Here is a 23,540-nt window from a genome sequence, read left to right as displayed (position 1 = left end):
GATCTTTTGGGGTTTATTTTATTTTATTTTTTAATTTTATGCCTTATTATTTTTGAAAATCTTATTCCTTTCTCCACATTAAGGGAGTTTTTGTTTATTATAAACCCAAAAGTTTTTTAATTCCCTTTCTTCTCTTTTAGAACCCTCATATGTGAATATTTTTATTTCATTGCTGTCCTGAAGAAATTTAAGGTATCTTTGTTTTCATTCTTTTCTCCATTGCTCTTTTGCATAAATGAGTTTTATTGCTTTTTCTGCAAATCTCATATCTGCTTCATTACTTCATTCTGTCTGTTGGATCCCAATTGGTATTTTTAATTTTTGTCTTTGTATTCTACAGATCTGTAAATTGCATTTAGAATCTTATCAAAACTTCTCTTTAATCTATTAGTCTCATAAGCCCAGTCAATATCTTTATAACCACTAACTGAATTTTTTATTAGGAAGTTTTAGACTTTTTCAGAAAGGTTGTTTTGCTCTTTCAAGACACATTCCTCTGTTTATTTATTTTAATTGTTCTTGGTGCAGGTTTTAGAGTATGAATCAACTCTACTACCTTTTCTGGACTTGTGTAGGTAATGTCCTACAATGGTCATGAACAGAAATTGTCTATCTAGTCCAGAAGTACAGTTCCCTATCACCCTCCACAGTTCCTCCTGCACAATGGTAAGTGTTCCATGATGCATCTTGAGTATGGGTTGTACTCAGTTTTCAGATATGTTGGTATGATATCCATAGGATTGTTGGACAACAGTAGATTACCAGTCTTAGTGGGCACAGTAAAAGTATGGTGGTGTTGTGCTTGTGGGCTCAGTATTATGGTCCCATTTTAGCAAGGTTATTGCTGTTGTACACTAGGCAGATAGAGTCGATGGCCTATCTTGCCTAGCCACTCATAACTTGAGATTATAATAATGATTTCTGGATGTTTCTGGAATTGTAATCCATACCAAAATCACAATGTTAGGATGACTGTAATCATTGTTCTATTAAGTGTATACACAATAACTTGAAATTAAACATGACTGGTTAAAAAAAAACAAAATTCTGCAAAAATAAGGGACAGTTTATGATCACTAGGTTGTTGTTAATTTTTCATATTTCATCACACTAAAATAAGAAAATGCTGTAAATGTGTTTTAAATGGTTGCTCACAAAATTGTCTTCTTTGAAACATCTTTACAAAAGGATACTCTTAATTATTTCACTTTGTCTTTGCTAAGATTGCTATATTTACTCTATGATTTTGAAAAAACAATAAAGTTACCAAAGTCTTATTAAATATACTTATGTGCTTATCTTATATTTAGGATGAGTGTATGGTACCTGTGAGAGATAAATATGTATACTGAGTATGCAACAGTAAATAAGTCACATAATTTTTTTCTCAGTGATGTTTTTATTCTTAGGGAGACAAGTAATATACAATAAATTATTCTACTTAGATGTACATAAAATAAATTAAAAATAAGATGATACAATATATATAGACATTTATTATGCAAAAAATAAAGCATTTTAAGATAAGTCACTTGGTATTAAGGAATGTACATAAGAATAGAGAAAATATTTTGATCAAAATGAATAACATGATACTAGAATAATAGATTCTGTGATTAATGAATTAGAATGAAATACCCAAAAACAAACTCCCCAAATCTATAGTCAACTGATTTTCAATAAAGAATTTGGGTTCATGAAGTGGAGTAAAGACTGTTTCTTCAACAATGATGTTAGGAAAACTATGACTACATGTAAAAAATGAAACTGGATCCATATTTCAAAACTTATACAAAAGTCAATTCCAAGTGGATCAAGGACATGAAATGAGGCCAGCATTTATAAACATGTGAATACAATCAGAACAGTAGAAGACTTGGCTCTTAAAGATTTTTTAGTCATATAATTCCATTGGTAAAGACAACAAAAGAAAAAATTAACAATGGAGTTGCATCGCTTTAAAATCTTCATTGGAACTGGAGAGATAGTACAGGTAGGATGCTTGCCTTGTACACACCCAACCCAGGTTTGACCTCTATACCCCATAGGGTCTCTGAGCCCTGTCAAAAGTATTCCCTGAACACAATCCAGGAGTACAGGAATTATAAGGATATAGGCCTAAGCACAGTAGGTTGTGCTCCCCAAACCAAAAACAACAACAAAAATAACAAACCACAAAATCTGCATGAAAAAGAAACATGAGCTAAAAATAAATGACACTCTACTGAATGGGAATAAATATTGACAGTTACACATCAAATAAAGGATTAAAATCCAAAATAAAATACTCACAAAAATCAACAGAAAATTCAAAATCCTACCAACAAATGGGGAGAGGAAATGAAGAAACTTCAAGGAATACAGATGTATAGCGAATAGATACATTTAAAAAATTCTCATCATCACTTATTTTCTGGGAAATCTCAATCAAAGTGACAATGAGTTATGATCAGACAGCACTGAAAATGGCACATTAAAAAATTAAAATAGTGGGCTGGAACAATTGTATAGCACTTAGGGTGTTTGCCTTGCACATGGCTGACCTGGGTTCTATTCTCAGCACCTCATGTGATTTCCTGAGCTTGCCAGCCAGGTTTGATCCCAAAAATTTATCTATTTTTCACAGGTAAATATCAAATTCCTTCACATAATAATTTCTTTATATTTCAATGGCCTGAAATATCCTATTTAAAATTATATAGTTGTTTGATCAGAAAATAAAATCCAACCTTTTGTTATTTATGAGACACAAACACTATTGATGAAAACAAACTCAAACTGAAGCTTGAAGAGCAATCACAAAGGCTAATGCTGACTTCAAAAATTAAGGGATTCCAACTGGAATCGGACTGACTAGCATTCGGAATAAAATAATAAGAGATAGGGATGAACACTGCATACTGGTTAAGGAATCAATATATCAAGAGCATTTTCCTCTTATAAACATATAGGCACCAAAATAAAGGGGCAGCAAAGTTTAATGTACCTGCTTATAGATCTGAGGTATATCAATGGGAATATAATTGTAGTTGGAGATCTTAACACCCCGCTCTTACCAGTAGGCAGATAAACCAGATGGAACTTCAGAAAGAAAACAAAAGGAACGAGGAATTAGAAAAGTAGAATTTATATATATGTATATATATACTGTATATATATATATTTTTATATAATTTATACATATATATATCCCTCTGTGTCTCAAAGTTAAATAAATATTCTTTTTCCAGTATTCATGGAAGTACTCTTAGATATACCGCATCCTGAGACACATAAAGTAAAAAAAATGGATGAAGTATCTTCCAGATCACAGTTCCATGAAGGCAGAAATTGATCATAGAAAAGAAAGGTGGAAAATGCTTAAACATTTGGAAACTGAGCAACACAGTTTAGCAAAACTGTTTACACGAAGGGGAAATTAAAGAAGAAAGATTCCTCAGAAAGAATGAGAGGGAATACACAAACTATTTGAAACTATGAGCAAGGAAAAAAATAGTAATAAGGGAGAAATTTCTTAGCAATAAAGCTGTATTAATGCAATATATTAATGTACTAATGCAATATATACCATAAAAATAAAAATAAATAGAAAAATGGTATGATTATAGTAAGAGTTAAAGATAGATTTTGACACGTTGAATGATTTAGAGATAGAGTCAACATCTATTTGTAATTAAAAATAAACTCAGCATTTTATAATATAGGAGAATCTAAATACTGTACTTTTTTAAGAAACAGTAATCAGCAATGTAGCAGGTACAAAATCAATAAAAATATTTGATGCATTTCTAGAGAAGGTTACACTATGAAATCAAAAAAAGAACAGTGGTTTCCAAGGGTAAGGAGGAAAAGAGGAATGAGTCGTTGATCACATGCTTTTTAATAGCGAAATTTCTATGAAATTATTTTAGTGAATTATGCATTAAAATGGAATAAGCATTATCACATAATCCTAAAGTAAACTGTATACTTTGTATAGTGATGATATGTTCATGTAGTTTCATCAGCTATGACAAATGTAACCCAGCATGAAATGTAGATAATGGACAAAACTATGAAGAGGAAATCTCTTATGACTAAATTTTGTGCACCAAATAGGGTTACAAACTTAAATCTTCCTAAAAAAATTCCTGTAATGTTAAATGCAAGCTAAATGATAATTTGAAAAAGTCAACAATGTGGAGATTAGAATTTTATTAATAAGCAGAGGGAATAATTATGAAGTCTTAAAACTGTAATGGCCATGTTGTCAAAGAAATTTCCTGTGACATGAATATATTGGTACTATATGAATGCAGAGTAATCTAAAGGTATTATTAAAAATCAGAGGACCGTGGTCAGAGAGGTAATCAGGGTTAATGGTACTTGCTTTATGCACAGCTGAGCTAGTTGGATTCTAGTAACGACATACAATAATCTGAATTCTGCTCGGAGTGATTCCTGAGCACAGAGCCAGGAATAATCCCTGAACATAGATGGGTGTGAAAACTCACCTTACAAAACGAGCAAAATCAATTTTAAAAATAAGAATTCTCTATAAATTTTCTAAGACAGTACACCTACAACAAAAGAGCTATACGTTATTAAGAAATCAGATGGCTTAGAGTAATGGAGTGACATGACAATTTCTAAAAGGAAAACTTGGGGGTGTGATGAAAAAGTTCCATGCAAATATTGTAGGCTTTGGGGAAGATATTCCAGGAAATGTAATAACTAAATGCATTTCTAATATGTAAATGGTAGAAATAAAGTTTAATAAATGAATTTAAATATTTTTGGGACACATAGGCAGAATGTGTTGTTTAGGAAAAATAATAATTATGAATGAACTTCTACTTTTAAACTATGCGATGGGTTATAAATCAGTTCCATTCCTAAGTTCTTAAAAACTTCCTTGTGTCAGAAAGAGGATTCAGTTGATGAATATTAAAAGTTACTATAGCGATATGTCAATTTTAAGATACCTAGAAGGTTGAGTAGATATTTTAGTTTGATATTTGGATGCTATCTGTTTATAAATCTATGGAAATATAGGAATGTATAAAACAATATAGAGGGAGAAGAGACAAAAATAAGATAAAACAATACATTATTTTTTGAATTTGACTAAAAGAAGTTCTCAGTAAAATTGGTCTCATTTAAGTTGTTAGTCACCAAGAATCATGCATTGAATTTAAATGTAAAACTTTCTTTACATACCCCGTGTGAGAAAATTATTGTAATGGTCCTTTTTGAGGGAAAGGAGAATTTGAAATTATTTTCAATGTCTTGAGAGATGCTATCATTTCTATGCTTGAAAATCTAAACAAAGAAATTCTAAACATAGAAATCTACACTAAACAGAAGGCAAATGAAGTTCCTTATAAGGTAAACAGAAATGTGGCAGGATCTGACTATTTGTCATTATTATATAGGTCAAATTAGCTAGGTAGAACTGATACCACCACCCCATTTCCCAATGACATTTCAGGCCATGAGTTACACTAACTTTAATCACTGAGTAGTTAATATGAGAAGGGGGCAAGAGTCCAGTGCTTAAAGAGCAGCTAAACATTACAGTTCATAGAAATCTACTAAGAGTATGTGACTTTGGGTTCTTTCCATATAAGTATGAGGGAAACACACATGGGGCAAAAAATAAAGGCACATATTCACTGGGGATTAAGTGCAACATTCATTCTAATTGCACGGCAGAGCCTGGCAAGCTACCCGTGGAATATTCAATATGCCAAAAATAGTAACAATAGCAGGTTTCATCCCCCTAACCCTGAACGAGTCTCCAATACAGCAGTGTTGGGAAAGACAAGTAAGGAGAGACAAGTAGGTAAAGAAAAGTAAGTAAAAAGAGGCGAGTAAGTAAGAATGATTAGTAAGTAAGTAAAATCTCAGGGATGGGTAGAATGGAGACGTTATTGGCACCTGCTCGAGTAAATCGATGAACAACAGGATGTCAGTGATACACTGATATATATGTATGTATATATATGTATATAAAGTATATGTATATGCATATGTATAACATGTGTGTATATATACATACACACACATACTTTTTCTGAGGCCAGAGAGCTACTACAAGACTTAAGACACTTGCCTTGCATACTACTTGAGTCTTGTTCAATCCTTGGTACAACATAATCCCCTTATCACCTCCAAGAGCATTCCCTGAGCAAAAGCCAATAGCAGACCCCTGAATATAGAAAAAAAAAAGTTTATATTGGGTGAAATAAAGGAAACAGACATTTACATAGAAATGCTTTACATTTGTTTAAATGCTTATATTGAAAATTTTGTAATATTGTTAAATTTATTTTAGAGAGAATGCCTTAAGTCAAATAAGATTTTAATATCTGTCACTTGGGAAGTCTAAGGAATTTTTATTTTAAGAAACATTCCTTTTAAGTCTTATTTTCATTGCATAATCTACTGGTCACAGGAAATTTAATAAGATCTTCAAAACATAGGGCCAAAGATATAGCACAGTGGTTAGGGCACTTTTCTTGCACATGGCAGACCCAGTTTCAATACTCCAGGTTTAATTCCTGAAACTCTGTATGGTCCCCAGAGAGTTGTCAGAAGTGATCCTGTAAGGCAGAGTCAGGAATAAGGCCTGATCACCGGCAGGAGTGATCTCAGAAAAAATAATATATATATAAATATATATGTATATATATACACTTTTGTGTATATATACTTTTGTGTGTATATATATACACATATATATATATACTTTTGTGTATATATATATATTATTTTTGGGTCACACCTGGCAATACACAGAGGTTACTTCTGGATCTGCACTCAGAAATCTGCACTACCTCCTGGTACTGCTGAGGGGACCATATGGGATGCTGGGAATCAAACCTGTGTTAGCCGCTTGCAAGGCAAACGCCCTACCTGCTGTGCTATCATTCCAGCCCCCAAAACAAAATATTTTTAATGTATTTTTCTACATCTAAATAATATTTAGATATTTTACCATTAAATTCTGGGCTGGAGCGATAGCACAGGGGCTGGAGCGATAGCACAGCGGGTAGGGCGTCTGCCTTGCACGCAGCCAACATGGCCGACCCAAGTTCGATTCCTCTGCCCCTCTCGGAGAGCCCGGCAAGCTACCGAGAGTATTCGATATGCCAGACACAGTAACAACAAAGTCTCCAATGGAGACGTTACTGGGCCCGCTCGAGCAAATCGATGATCAACGGGAGGGCCTTTACTTTACTTTACTTTAAATTCTGTCAACATTTTAATAGGTTTTTCATATATCCATTTAACAATTTAGCTTAATGTTCTGTAACTGCATCATCTTAGATGTACTTGCTTTGTTTATTCAGGCAACTTGTAATTTCATTCTTCCTGTATTGGAGTAAAGTTAGTAACTATTTGCTGTTAAAAAGAATGTTGTTGGGGCTGGAGCAATAGCACAGCAGGTAGGGCATTTGCCTTGCATGTGGCCAACCCGGTTTCTATTCCCAGCATCCCAAATGGTTCCCCAAGCACTGCCAGGAGTAATTCCCTGTGCATCACTGGATGTGACCCAAAAAGCAATAATAATAATAATAATAATAAAATTTAAGAAAAGAATCTTGTTATGCAATTGTTAAATTTATATGTTGACTCTTTTCCTTCAAAAAATATTTCTAAATCTCTTAAGTATTTTGATTATGTTTTGTAACCTTGATTCAGGTGCTGTTCTCTATGTTTTTGAAATATAACTTACAATAAGGATTCACTACCAAGATCTCACCATTCTACAAAGAAGTAATCATCCATATCAAGAGAGGGGTTCGGCAGGGTGATACCATTTCACCAAAACTCTTCAGTGCCACCCTCGAGAACATCATGCGACGACTGGAATGGGAAGGAATGGGAGTGAAGATAGATGGTCGGCAACTACACCACCTCCGCTTTGCTGATGACATCGTTCTAATAACACCAAACATCAGCCAAGCAGCACAAATGCTGAACGACTTAAACTGTGAATGTGGAAAGGTTGGACTACAGCTGAATCTTATGAAGACAATGTTTATGAGAAATAGCCTTGTTCCTGACGCTCCATTCGCTCTCAACGGAACCACCATCTCCGAATGCAACAGTTATATATACCTAGGTCAAGAAATCAACATGATGAATGACCTGGCACCTGAGTTGCGCAGGAGGAAGAGAGTGGCTTGGAATGCCTTCAAGAACATTGAAGAAATAACTAAAAGGACAAAGAACCTCCAGCTACGAGCACATCTCTTTGACTCCACTGTTCTCCCTGCATTAACATATGCCTCAGAGACCTGGACCCTACGAAAACAGGATGAGAACGCTACTTGGGTCTCTCAAAGAGGAATCGAAAGAGCTATGCTTGGAATATCACGATTCACTCAAATGAGAGATAGAATCCGGAGTTCTGATCTTCGTCAGCACTCAAGAATCAGGGACGCTGTCTCATTTGCCAAGACATCAAAAATCAAATGGGCTGGACACGTAATGAGGTTTACAGACAACCGCTGGACTAGAGCCATTACTGATTGGATTCCATGGGACATCAAAAGATCACGTGGACGCCCACCTATAAGATGGTCAGACTTCTTCGTCAAGACCCTGAATGATCGGTTTGAGGCTCTGCATGTTCCTAGAACGAACAGATACCATTGGGCTACGCTAGCACGCAACCGGGATGAATGGAGACGTTACTGGCACCCGCTCGAGTGAATCGATGAATAACGGGGATTAAGTGATTAAGTGATTAACTTATAATAAAAAATATTAATCTCATTGATTTTATAATATGTTGCCAATTTAAACCTTTAATTTGACTTAACTGTTGTGCAATCCAGTAAGATTTAAAACAAAACAAAATGGACTTACCAAGTTAAACATTCAGTCTTTTTGATTTGAGGTAGTGGTATATTCTCATAAGGAGTTAAGTTTTTTTTTCCTTCGTATTGCGGAATTTTATTTTTGCTTTGTATTCATACTGATTTGAAAGTAGACTTTCTGAAATATAGTTTTACGTCTGCTCTTCTTTTTTTCTTTTCTCTCTCATAACTCTTAACACTAATGTGAATGTATCTTCAGATTGCTTATGGATTTAATATCCTTGTTCTCGATTTTCTGATGACTTAGTTGCCATATGTTTAATTCCCAGATTCACTGTCAATCTGCCTATAGGCTTATTTGACTATCTTTTGATCTTCCTAGTGATTTTAAATTGCTTCCTTCATAGCCCCCAATTTATCATTTCCTCCAGGTCTTCAGTTACTATCTCAACTTTTCTTAATATATTTCTTATATTTTATGAAACTTTACTGAGATATTTGATTTTTGTATTTTTCCCATTCAAGTTATTTGATTAATTCTTTAAATGCCCCTCTTCACTTGTAGTTCCAGTGTCATCGTTCTAAAATTATTTCACCATGTGTTTATTGGATTACTATCCACTGCCTACTTTTTCTTCTTTGAAGCCTTCTTTGAAGTTGCATCTGGACTTACAACTTTCTTGTCATCTTTCTTGTCATCTTTCTTGGCATCTTTCTTGGCATCTTTCTTGTCATCTTTCTTGTCATCTTTCTTGTCATCTTTCTTGTCATCTTTCTTGGCATCTTTCTTGGCATCTTTCTTTGTACTTTCCTTGGATGGACTATCTGCAATAGACTTTTCTTTTTTGCTCTCTTCCCTTTTCTTGTCCTTCTTTGACTTTTTCTTGTCCTTCTCAAAACCTTTATCATCTTTTGTTGGTTCTTTCTTTTCTGCTTTCTTCTCACTTTCTGATTCTGTACCTGAACCCTTGCCTTTCTTTGACCCTTTCTTTTCTTTCTTTGCACCTTCTTTCTCAGATTCTGACTCTCCACCTGAACCCTTGCCTTTCTTTGACCCTTTCTTTTCTTTCTTTGCACCTTCTTTCTCAGATTCTGACTCTCCACCTGAACCCTTGCCTTTCTTTGACCCTTTCTTTTCTTTCTTTGCACCTTCTTTCTCAGATTCTGACTCTCCACCTGAACCCTTGCCTTTCTTTGACCCTTTCTTTTCTTTCTTTGCACCTCCTTTCTCAGATTCTGATTCTGTACCTGAACCCTTGCCTTTCTTTGATGGTTGCTTATCTTTCTTTGCACCTTCTTTCTCAGATTCTGATTCTCCACCTGAACCCTTGCCTTTCTTTGACCCTTTCTTTTCTTTCTTTGCACCTTCTTTCTCAGATTCTGATTCTCCACCTGAACCCTTGCCTTTCTTTGACCCTTTCTTTTCTTTCTTTGCACCTCCTTTCTCAGATTCTGATTCTGTGCCTGAGTCCTTGAAACCTGTCGGTTTCTTTGAAGCTTTTTTTTCCAATTTTGCATCTTTTTTTAAACCTTTCTCGGATTCTGATTCAGTACCTGAATCTTTACCTACTGCCTTTTTTTTTGAAGCTTTCTTTTCCAATTGTGCATCTTTCTTTAAACCTTTCTCGGATTCTGATTCTGTACCTGAATCTTTAACTACTGCCTTTTTTTTTGAAGCTTTCTTTTCCAATTTTGCATCTTTCTTTAAACCTTTCTCGGATTCTGATTCTGTACCTGAATCTTTAACTACTGCCTTTTTTTTTGAAGCTTTCTTTTCCAATTTTGCATCTTTTTTTAAACCTTTCTCGGATTCTGATTCAGTACCTGAATCTTTACCTACTGCCTTTTTTTTTGAAGCTTTCTTTTCCAATTTTGCATCTTTCTTTAAACCTTTCTCGGATTCTGATTCTGTACCTGAATCTTTAACTACTGCCTTTTTTTTTGAAGCTTTCTTTTCCAATTTTGCATCTTTCTTTAAACCTTTCTCGGATTCTGATTCTGTACCTGAATCCTTGCCCTTCTCTTTCTTGGGACTTTTAACTGCAGTATCTTTCGGGGGTTCTGCTTTTGCTGGAACATCCTTATCTTTTTTTGGCTTTGTTTTGGGTTCTGCTTCTGTTATTTCTTTCTTGATGCCCTCTTCCTTAGGAACTGGGGGTGTAGGTTCTTTTTTAACCTCCTCCATTTGTAAACTGACTTTAGTTGGAGGTTTCCTCCTGGCTGCTAAATATTCAGATGGCCTCTCAGAAATTGTCATTAAAGAACGGTGCATCCATAGTGGTCGTCTACGGCCTTCCTCCTTTCTTTTGTCTTCATCTTGTTTCTGAAATATAATTGAGAATAAAGATGAAAATTTGTGAGTCACTGCTATTTATTTCTCCTAATTGCAAATAAATTTTAATGTCAATACTGAAAAGATTTTTAAACTCTGATGGTGAAGAATTCATAATTTAATAATGCATTCTACCTTTCAAATTTCTGTGTGTGTGTGTGTGTGTGTGTGTGCATGCGCGTGGGTGGGGAAGAGGGTAATGTGTGTTTCCAAGCAGTATTTAGAGGTCCTAGAGGCTGCTCCTGGTGATATTTATCCAACTTAGCTAGCAGTTCAATGCTAGAAACCAAGAATGCAATGCCACCTCTCTCTGAAGTAATGGGACAGCTAGGGTCACCCTGGAGTTTCTTGCTGCGGGGAGCCTTCCAAGACCACTCTCAGCAACACTCAAGAGGCCCTATTTTACTGTTTATCAAACCAGGATGAGGCACATGCTAGGCATGTATTTCTACCCGCTGAACTATTTCCCTAGACCACCAAATTAAATTTCCTTAATCAAATCCATCCTTATGGGAAAACATTCAGTTTTGAAGATCTTTATAATGCCTTCAAGTTTTTGTTTAAGCAGCATTAGATCTCCACTGAGTAATAGTTTATTAGAAGTCACTTTAAAGTCTTGAAAATTAAGATTTTGAAGTATCAAGAACACTCTCCATTATTCTTTTATGTTTTATCTTCCAGTTTTGTATTTTGGGTCTTACTTGCCTGTGATCAGAGCTTACACCTATCTTTATGCTCCAGGATCCCTACTGTCAGTGCTCATGGCATGATATATGTTGAAAGGTATCAAACCCAGGATAACCACATGCAAGGCAAAGGCCAGAGCCACTGTACTGTCTGTGTAGGGCATTTGCATCGCAGGCGACTGATCCAGGTTCAATTCCTCCATCCCTCTCAGAGAGTCCTGCAAACTACTGAGAGTATCCTGCCTGCATAGCAGAGCCTGGCAAGCTACTCGTGGAGTATTCAATACGTCAAAAACAGTAACTAGCAACAAATCTTACTTTGTGTTCCTGGAGAAGACAGACAGGGATGAATGGAGATGTTACTAGTGTCTGCTTGAGAGAATCAATGAACAAGGGATGACAGTACTACAGTGCTACAGTCACATTTAAGATGTTTGAACTTAAAAATTCTATTTCTTGTTAAAAGTAAAAGGCTAAAGTCTTTCTGCTTGTTGAAATCTAAACTGAATATCATCAGATAGGAAATCATTTTAAAGAAAGATTTAACTAATCATTTATATTATTATTATTAGTGATATTACTATTAGGGACTATTTCTTGACTAATCAACTAAAATGAGGATCTCCATGTTTCTATAATTTCTGTGTACATAATTTTTATAACATAATTTTGCTGAACCAAGAGTTAAGGAAAAATTTTGATAAAACAAAATACTAGTAAAATATATCTCCTGCTGTTGATCAATCAGGCAAAATACACACTGATTCCTCTTTTGCAAATTGGGTGACTGGGGGAGTATCACTGTCTCAATAATCCAGTTAACTTTAATTGAGAAAGAACAAAGAGCGAGAAAGTGCCAAGTGGACAATATATGTGTGAGAAGACATATTCCTGGTGACTTGTTTAAAATTAGTTTCAAGGAGAAGGGTTAGATTGAGAAATGTAGATTTTGGGTAGAACTTCAGGGTCTACTCATCTACTAGAAGTCATAGAAGAAACCAGGCACTTGAACCTGGCTTCCTTTCCTTTGAGAGCACTATGTGTTCCTGCCAAGCAACCTTGTGACTGCCCTTGTTCTATGCGCTTCTCCCAATAATCTCCTTTATCCAAGGAGTTGAACTTTGACTCCGTTAAGCTGTTCAGTACATCACATATAAGATCATGGCCAACCAAGCATGGTCAATCAAGGTTTGATTCCTTGAGTCACAAACACTGCTATGACTGATAAGAGTCAAGAGCAGCACTGAGTGTGGCCCACTCTCCAACCTCTCCAAAGTGAAAACCTTAAGTGAGTTGCATTAAACTTAATTGACATGCAAAATTCATTCCTGTTACATTAGCTTCATTTAAAATGTGCAAAAGGAGAGAGAGAACAGGGAATGCCCTGCCACAGATGCGGGGTTGGGGGTGGGTGGGAGGGATACTGGGATCATTGGTGGTGGAGAATGGGCACTGGTGGAGGGATGGGTACTTGATCATTGTATAACTGAAACCCAAGCACAAAAATTTGTAAATCTACAGCTGTATCTCATGGTGTTTCATTAATAAAAAATTTAAAAATAAATAAATAAAATAAAATGTGCAATAGCAACATTGTAATGCAAAAAAAATACAGATTTTTTCATCATCCAGAACTGGTCTGTAACAAGCTAACTAACTAACTAACTATATATATATAATTTAATAAGGTTGAGTAAAAAATGTATAATCTTTTCAAAACTCACAATAACTGATTGATCTCTTAGTTGGGAAGGTTTTGATCTCCTTTTTCGTCCTGGTCGTGGGGGTTTGGGAAATCGTAGGGCAAAGTGCTGCTGATTCCATGATTTTTTGCTTACTTCACTGACTAAAAAAAAAAATCACAACAACATCAAAATATATTCATTGTATCACTGTAGTCCCGTTGTTCATCAATTTGCTCGAGCAGGTGCCAGTAATGTCTCCATTCATCCCAGCCCTGAGATTTTAGTAGCCTCTCCTTACTCATCCTTCCCAACGCTGTTGTATTAGAGGCTCTTTCAGGGTCAGGGGAATGAGACCCGTTATTGTTACTATTTTTGGCATGTTGAATACTCTACGGGTAGCTTGACAGGCTCTGCATTACGTTACATTACATTACATTAAATAAAATACATTATATTATAAAATTAAATACATTGCAGCACAGCAGGCAGGGCATTTGCCTTGCACAGTGCCAACCTTGCCAACCTGAGTTTGATTCTTCCGCCTTCAATTCCTCCACTCCTCTCAGAGAGCCCTGGAAGCTACCGAGAGTATCTCGCCCACATGGCAAAGCCTGGCAAGCTACCCATGATGTACTCAATATGCCAAAAACAGTAACAACAAGTCTCACAATTTGTTGTGAGATGTTACTGGTGCCTGTTCGAGCAAATCAATGAACAATGGAAGGACAGTGCTACAGTGCTACATCACATAAAATTTTTCATAACTAAAATATTTTATATTTAAATATTTGAAATTTAAAATATTTGAAATTATTTTCTAATAATATGAGAAAATAAAATTTAATTTTTCTACTTTAACCAGTTTATAGGTAGATAGTTATGTGAAATTACAGTCTGCAACATAAGTGGAAGAAAAATATTTACTGTTTCCTTTTGCTCTTTGTAGTCCACCCAGTTTAAATTTTTGTTTTAGACATGTTTGGCATAAATATAATTAACTGATAAAGGTAAAGGTAAAGGCCCTCCCGTTGATCGTCGATTTGCTCGAGCGGGCCCAGTAACGTCTCCATTGGAGACTTTGTTGTTACTGTGTCTGGCATATCGAATACTCTTGGTAGCTTGCTGGGCTCTCCAAGAGGGGCGGAGGAATCGAACTCGGGTCGGCCATGTTGGCCGCGTGTAAGGCAAATGCCCTACCTGCTGTGCTATCTAGAAAATATTACTTTGGTAGTCTCCAAAGTACTTAATGAGCTCTGATATAAAATATAAAGGTAAAGGCCCTCCCGTTGATCGTCGATTTGCTCGAGCGGGCCCAGTAACGTCTCCATTGGAGACTTTGTTGTTACTGTGTTTGGCATATCGAATACTCTCGGTAGCTTGCCGGGCTCTCCGAGAGGGGCGGAGGAATCGAACTCGGGTCGGCCATGTTGGCCGCTTGTAAGGCGAACGCCCTACCCGCTGTGCTATCGCTCCAGGATATAAAATATATATGAGATGTATGATTGAATCTAATGTATGTTGAATCTAATGTATTTGAATCCAAGTGCTGATGCTTAAGATTCTTTTAGTTTGTAGTAATTTCAAACTAGAAGATAGATGCTGAGTTCAGAGAGATAGAAAAGCACCAAAGGAACTTGCTTTGCAAATTCCATCCCAGGCACCACACATATACCTAATGTCCTGCCAGGATTGACCTCTGAGCCAGAGCCAAGACTAAGCTTTCAAATTCCTGAGTATGGCCTAACCCTTCCCACCGCAAATGAATGTTATGTATATAAGAAGTACATTGCTACAGATAGCATATTGCAAAAAATATTGACAAATTTTAACAATGCAATAATGACTGGGAAGGTAAAGTTAGTCAGAAACTATAGTAGAAAAGATTTAAGACATTTAGGATAATTATGAAGCTAGTCATAGCATTGCTAAATTTGTGTGATAATAGTATGTGGGAAAGACAATAGACTTTTTTTTGTCAGTTTTATAACTACAGAGTCAGGATCAGTGAGAAAAAATATATTAAATAGACAAATTAAATTATGTATTACATTGCATTTATTAAAATATATAACATTGTCAGATTTATGCTTAATCTACTTGAAGAAATCTATCAAGTATGCAGTAAAAGATATCCTTAACAGTTTCTAAATTGATTTTCTATTCTAAGATTATTTTATTTAATATTTCTAGCATGCAGTATGTCTACCTAATGTTACTGCTAAACAAATTTGCTCAGTTTTTGTTGAATTTAGAAACAAAATATCTTAAACATTTGCTGAGCCAATAAGAAAGTCGAACTGGAAAAATCAAACATAAAGTTGACTTTTGGGGTCAGAGGCACAGTGTACAGGGTAAGTCTCGTGCTAGGTCAACTGGGCATCACTTGTAGTCCTTCAGTCAGAGAGCCAGGAGACAGCCCAGACCACAGCTGAGTGAAGCCCAAACACAAACAAAAAAATAGTTGGCGCTTAATGATATTTTACGACAGCTAATGTTTTATAACTTTTAATGGAAGATAATATTTTATATTAAAATTAATCATACATATTAAAAAAATAAATCTTAAATTTGATTCTTACCTGGAATGTAATTATCGTATGTCCCAAAGTTTGATTTTTGGCTATTAAAAAGGAAAGGTAAAGTTTTAATTAAGATACAAGAAATCACTATATTGTCATGCTTTATTATGCTTAAGCACATGATACCATGAATTAGAGACATATCCGGAAGACTCAAATCTCTATTGTTATATAAGATTGTATATTCATTTTTGAAACATGGAGATAAGCAAATGTATATATTTGGAACAAACTTTAATGGAATGAAGAAAAATCGTTGAAATATTTAAAATATTTATCAAACTTTATCAACTTGCAATCTTGCATATGTATTTTTGGTGAAACCATGTTGAAGTCTTTTTCCATGTCTTATTCTCCAAATTTTTGTAATTAACTATTGTCAATTGAAATATTTTATGCTGTATAAAATTCTCACCTAATCAAATGAAACGTTTTCAATAACTTATATGGGTGTCTATAGGTGCACATCAGTATTGATACAGATTTTGTTGTTTAGTCCTATACAGAAATAACATAAATAAAACTGTTATAAAGTATATCATATATGTAACTTTTCACATTTTAGTAATATATGGAAAAATTTGTTTCCCCAAAGAATTTTTATATCCTAACATTTGACTTTAAAAAAGAAATTGGCTTTTGGCATCATACCTGGCAATGCTCAGGGGTTAGTCCTGTCTCTGCAATCAGGAATCACACCTAGTGGTGCTTGGGGAACCATATGGGATGCCAGGGATTGAACTCAGGTTGACCACATGCAAAACAATTGCCCTACCCACTGTACTATTGCTCTGGCCTCACATTTGACTATTGTAATGGATGTGAATGCTACGATCTATTTGAGAAATATTATTAACTATTTCCATTACATTACAGAGTAGAGCCATTGCTAGTCATAGAGATTTATATACATATACACATTCATGAAAACACGTACTTTGTGTTTCACTTATAAAGTGCCTTTAAAAAGTACCTTGAAAATTTCATAAAAACACTAGTTTCCAGCACAAAACCTTACAATCTTGACATTATATAAACATTTCAGGGCTGGAATGATAGCACAGTGGGTAGGGCATTTGCCTTGCACTCAGCTGACTCAGGTTCGATTCCCAGCATCACATGTGGTCTCCCGAGCACCGCCAGGAGTAATTACTGAGAGCATGAGCCAGGTGTAACCCCTGTACATCACTGGGTGTGACCTCAAAAAAAAAGCAAAAAAAAAATTGAGTTAATCCAGTGAATATAAAAAAAGATGTGTTGATTAATATTTATCTGACCTACTGCTGTTTTGAATAGGGGCATGCATAAAGATTATTTTCTTAGTATACCTTAGTATAATACTGAAAAGATTTTAATTCCCAGTAATAATTATAAACTTCTCTGACTGATCTGAAAGAATAACTCTTTTAGGTTCATGATGGACTATTACTAAATTTGAGATTAAAATATTTTACATAGGCATTGTCTATCTATTTCCTGTATAATTACCAGATAGATTCACTGTTTCCTGAGCAACTAAATCAATAACAAAATGATAGGACAGTCACAAATATTGAAGTATAAGGTTTTTTAATCTAAATAATAAATAACAAACATATATATGTTATATATATAATATACACATATATGCAACTGTAGCACTGTAGCACTGTCCTCCCCTTGTTCATTGATTTGCTCGAGCAGGCCCAGTAATGTCTCCATGAGACTTGTTACTGTGTTTGGCATATCCAGTACGTCATGGGTAGCTTGCCAGACTGTGCAGGCGAGATACTCTCAGTACTTTGCCAGGCTCTCTGAGAGGGGTATAGGAATCGAACCCAGGTTGGCCATGTTGCAAAGCAAAAGCCCTACTGCTGTGCTATCGTTCCAGCCCATATTGTAAAAACTTCTAAAGGAGAATTTATAACATTTTGGCTTTTATTAGAAAAAAATTTTAAATCAGTATTTAAATATCTACTTTAAAACTAGGGCAATAACAAGCCTGAGTAGCAACCTAGATATTTGTAGTTACACACAATGTGTATTAGAAGTTAAGTTTCTTTAAATATAATTTTTTTGGTTAAAGCTTCTCCCCACTTCTCTCTCTGGCACAGTTAATATATTTCCTAGACCAGAATGCATTTAGATTCAATCTTTGAAGTAACTTAAAAAAAGACTATTACTATAACTTTACTTTTTATTTCTAAATTACTATATATGAATAAAAATTTATTCTCATTCTTGTAATATAAGTTTCTCAAGACTTTGATGATAGTCTAGTTCAACTGCATACTATAAACATATAAGACACAAAATTTCTTTGTTATTGAATTAAAAATAAGGAAACCCAATAACTTTATCTTAATAGACATCAAATGTAATACAGAATTCACAAGTCTGACTTTGCTTTATATACACAATTTATTCATTTCAAAACCATTCTCAGAATGAGAGATTTGAGGAAGGGAGATTCCCATTGGTAGTGCTGATATATAATATGTTCATGACTGAAAGGGTAAGGTAATTTAAAATTTTCCTAAATAAAAAAATAATGAGATTCCAGAGTAGAATAATGAGGGACTTTATTTTTAAGTAAAAATAATTATTTTTAAAATAAAATTATTTTTGTATTTCCAATGGGATTTTTTTTAGGAAACAAACACTAAAAATAAATAAATGACAAGCAAATACTTATCAATGTTTTTTAAGTTTGACAGATTTCATACTAAATATAAAATAATTGCCTTTAGTTTGAAAATATTTCTGTTTATATGTCTTATAAAATGTACAATAAATTTAAAAGACAAAATCTATATAATAATGTGCTGTATCCTCAAGTTTAAGGAGAAATGCTCACAGATGATAGGTATGTGTGAGTATCTTCAGATATTCTGCCAGCAGGGTTTGGATGTTTGGATTCCATATCAGATATTTGGCAAAAAGTGACATGGAACTTGGCAGAAAGTTTTATTTTTTGCTTCTTGTTTGGTTAGCAGGGGTAGGAATCACATCCAGCAACGCTTAAGAGTTACTCCTGGCCCTGCCTTTAGGATTTACTCTTGGCAGTGCTTGGGGGACCATATGGGATTCTGGGAATCAAACCCAGGTTGGCCACGTGCAAGGCAAACCCGCTACCCTCTGTACTACCCAGGCCCCAGCAGAAACTTTTCTAGTGACTGATGCCTGAGTTATTTTGGTATTTACTAGGTGGTTGTTCATGTAAAGATAATCTTTAACTGCTTAACGTTTGTTGTGGGTTTTGTCCTGTTGAGGGATTGTTCTCTGAATTGTGGTGAGATTTCTTTTTCCTAGTCTTTTTTTCCCTAAATTTTTTTCATAACATTTTTCCCCCTAGTCTTTTTATCCTCACCTTTTCTAACATTTTGTGTCATGATATTGATTTATTTGGCATAATTTCTCCAAAGGAACATTTTGCAATTCTTGAATATTTTTGACCAACAATTGTTTTGGTCTTGTATATAGCATCTAGTTTGGGTTGACATTAGGACTTAGAATTCAACTGCTAAGCATCTTACAGTGTGTAGGACTCCCTTTCTTCAACTCTAAGAAAACATTTGGTACTGGAGAGAGAGGCAGCAGGTAGAATGCTTGCCTTTCTGTCAGCCAACCTAGGTTCAAGTCCTGGGACTATACATTGTTCCCTAATCTCTGCAAAGAGTTATCCCTGAGCACAAAGCCAGGAGTAAATCCTGAGCATCATCAGGTGTGGCTCCAAACTAAACAAAATTATGGAAATGAAAATGGTATGTGACAAAATGATTAATGTTGTACATCAAGGTGAATCCTTAGCCTAAGATAATTAAGAGTCATTATTAGACATGGAACTCAAGAAAGATGAGTTATAAGTAGATATGAGATTTAGAGACTTGCAATTAAAGGTTTTTTTTTTAACTCTTAGTTTTAGGCACCCTTTTCAGTTTGAAGTCTTTGTGAAAATCTTTTCTTCTTTTCTTAGAAGTCTGAGATCTATTTAATTCTGGATTAAACAAGTTGGTTGACTGATGTGACCTGAATTGGAGGGAACAAGACATGAGAGACACTCTTGACTGGAATGGCTGAAGTTTAGATGAATCATCTTATTAAAGAGATGTGAGGACAGGGAAAACAATCCAAAGAGGATAGTTTTCTTTATCAGTTGCAGCTTGGTAGTCATGGCACAGAACTGCAAAGTTAAGGTCCTAATATTGAATTTGAGTTATCACAGTTTTTACCAAAGGCTTAGTACTTTTGATCCAGACTTAATTAAATTCACTATCGACTCGTCACGCAATATACTTCATATTACGTACAAATACACCCACATGCATACCTACAAATGTTCCCCTAAACTTCCAAATGGCCCAAATGGAAGTTGTAGCTCCCTAAATAAGAGCTATGAATTACTTTATTTTATTTATATGTTCCAAAATACAGTACAATTTAAAATGAAGATTCACATCAGAATATATAAAGTGATGTATAAAGTTATGTATATATTTTACTGAAGTGAATGAGCTACTTAAGTCTTGATCAAAACAACCTATGATGTTGCTTGAAGAGAGATGTATCTGTTAGACATACTACCTCTTGCCTACCAATGGCATAAAAATAACATAGCACACATCTCTTTACAGTAAAGAAAATAAATATACGCTTAAATAGACCATTTCAGCTATTTTAAAACATAAAATTTGACAAGACAACTTACAATCTTGGTACAGACATTTCCCCCACGTATGATTTGCCAGGACTTAAGCACTGTAAGTTTAAATTAGTGATGTTGACAGGTGACATCATAAAGAGCCTAACAGTACTGGGTGTACAAGGAAAAAATAAGAAGAGGTACTTTATTTGGTGTTCTCTAATATTCAGTTTACGATTCTTATTTACTTGTATAAATTATTACTAACTAAATATAGATGAGATTTGAAAATAGCTTTTCAATTTATGTAGTAGAAATAAGTTTTATTTTCACGTTGGTTTTAATTTAATGACTGATTTAACAAAAGGATTGCATTTGTCAAGATTAGTTGTAAACTTAACATCCTTCATTTCAATTTATCATTTTTCAATGTTTTGCATAAATTGACATCACCTTTTTCCATTCGAATATTGGATATTGTTTATAGATAGATTTAAAAGAGTTGGGGGGATCTTTTTAAATTACTTTGTCAATTTTTTGTGGTACCTGTTGTAATTTCTCCCTTTTATTTTTGATCTTATTTATTAGCTCTTTCCCCAATTAAGTATAACTATGGTTTGTTAGTTTTCTTTATTTCAAAGAATCAAATCTTGTTTTATTTATATTTACTTTGCTTTCCTTTTCTAATTTTTAAAAAAATCATCCTTCTATTGACTCGATTTTACTCTTTGTTTTTTGTCTACTTGCTTTGGATATTAGTTTGGATTTTTAGGAGGGGGTTTTTATTCTTTCTTCATAAATCCTATATTGAAATCAATCTACTGCTTTGTACTGCTTTTCATCTATCCCATCTAATCGGATAGGCTACATTTTCATTCTTATTTATTTTTAAATTTTTCACATTGATTTCCTTATTAACCCAGTAGTTTTTCAATGGCATCATATGTAAATTTTAAATGTTTGAAATTTTTAGTCTTGAAAGTATTTTTTAATTTTCTCCACCCCCCCCTTTTTTAATTGAGACCCAGTGATTTACAAAGTTGTTCATAGTATTGTTTCAGGAATACAATGCTCCAACACTAATCCCACCAGCAATGCCCCCTTTCTTTCACCAGTGTCCTCAGATTTCCTGCCACCCCTGAACCAGCCCTCTTGGCAGGCATATATTAATTTTTTTTATACTGCTGGCTTCAACCAAACTTAAAGAAATGGCAAAGATAATTATCAGAAAATATATCAACAAAAGTCAATTTGTAGCAATTTATTGCTCTATAATTTAAATTTATGTAAATAAAGTAATTTCAATCATTTAATAAAATGTAATATGCAACTGTTCTAATTTACAAAACTAAATTTTCAATGCTGGCATCTAAAATATGTTGCATTAAATTTAATTTTGTACCTGGATCTTACTATGGTAATCATTATGTATTTCCTGTCATAAATGAAGACTTTTTTACCCCCTTGGTAGGCATAAAATAAAATTATTTCATACATTTGATCTAAAAAAGCTTAAAAGAGTGACAAATATAATTATTAGAAAATAAATAAATAAATAAATAAATAAAAGACAATTTATGATGGTGAATTCCTATGTTTTTAACTTCTCTCAATCAGGTAGAGGACAACCACATACACCATTATTTGGTGCCATACTCAATGCCACATGATTAGAACTTTCTCCTCTAATAGAGCTCTTGCAAAACTAGTTTAAAGACTGAATTCCCTGAGCTGTTGACTGTTCATGAGGCTCTGTGCAGTTTCTTCAAATCTGAATGATAATTTATCTGGAGAGAGTACTCTTGCTGAGGTGTTCATTTCATTGAGTTTTTGTACTGTATCCTTCCAGTTCTTCTGGCTTATAGAGTATCATTTGATAGATCTATTATATGCCTGGCAAGCTTTCCGTGACGTATTCGATATGCCAAACACAGTAACAATTGTCACAATGGAGACGTTACTGGGCCCGCTTGAGCAAATTGATGAACAATGGGAGGAACGGACCGGACATTATACATTTTATGGGCTCTCCCTGATATGTAAGTTACTTTTTTGATCTCGGTATTTTCAACATTTTGTCAGTCTCTATCTTTGGATTTTGTCATTTTGAATATAATGCGTGTGGCATTTTTCTAAATGGGTCTCTTTTCACTACATTGCTTTAGCCCTCTTGTATCTCAGTGTCAGTAATCTCAACTCTGCGAAGTTCTTATCAATGATCTCTTTATTGTTTCCTCACATTTATGTTTCTGTTCTTTAGGGACTCCACTGATTCTTAAAATTGTTTCTTTTGAACTCATCCCATAGTTCTGGGGGTTGTCATTCACTTCTTTTCAGCATATTTTCCACTTCCTGCCGTTTCCTAGCAAGTTCTTTTTTGCTCAACTTCAATTATTCTGCCATTCAGAGCTTCTATTTACTTTCTTTAAATTACCACCTGTAGGATAACATTGGTTTGTCCTTTCTGCCTCGCCACAGGGAGCTTAGTTTTATTGGGTGATTCCCATCATAGTGCTCCCATTCCTCTGTATTTGCTTCTAACTTCTTTCTTTATGCTCTATTGACTTTTAAATATTGTTTTTCTCTTCTCCTTTGCATAGTTAATTCAGAGAAATGTCCTTTTTGTATGGACACAAGGAGACAGTTAATGCTATACTTTTGTAACTTGGGAGTTAATTGACTCTGAATGATATTTACCTCCTGGACATCTGTTCTCTCAACCTAATCTTCACTTGTTCCTACTTTCTAGCACCCCCAAAGTAGAGTCCTGATGAGGGACTGTATGGACTCAGGGCAAGCCGTGAGCTATGGCATCAAAATGGGCCTT

The 23,540-nt window shown here is 34.6% G+C and overlaps 1 protein-coding gene across 1 annotated transcript; it reads right to left on the bottom strand.

Annotated features, from left to right (window-relative positions):
• Positions 1-9,435: 9,435 nt before the first annotated feature.
• CYLC2 (cylicin 2) lies at positions 9,436-20,796 on the bottom strand. The gene is made up of 4 exons (XM_056117474.1): positions 20,780-20,796; positions 16,093-16,133; positions 13,549-13,674; positions 9,436-11,126 (listed from the first exon to the last, which is right to left on the bottom strand). The coding sequence occupies exons 1-4, from the start codon at positions 20,794-20,796 to the stop codon at positions 9,436-9,438; spliced, it is 1,875 nt and encodes a 624-aa protein (XP_055973449.1).
• Between the last annotated feature and the right edge of the window lie 2,744 nt (positions 20,797-23,540).

This window comes from Sorex fumeus, unplaced genomic scaffold (genome assembly GCF_029834395.1).
Source record: "Sorex fumeus unplaced genomic scaffold, SorFum_2.1 ptg000034l, whole genome shotgun sequence".
Classification (NCBI taxonomy): domain Eukaryota; kingdom Metazoa; phylum Chordata; class Mammalia; order Eulipotyphla; family Soricidae; genus Sorex; species Sorex fumeus.
This window is presented reverse-complemented; position numbering and strand designations above follow the sequence as displayed.

Bases quoted from the DNA above. Each gene is read 5' to 3' on its own strand.
- CYLC2 (XM_056117474.1), bottom strand. The intron at 13,675-16,092 runs GTAAGAATCAAA...TTTTTTTTTTAG, and splicing joins ATACGATAATTACATTCCAG to TCAGTGAAGTAAGCAAAAAA. The intron at 11,127-13,548 runs GTTTTGAAAAGA...TTCAGAAACAAG, and splicing joins AGATCAATCAGTTATTGTGA to ATGAAGACAAAAGAAAGGAG.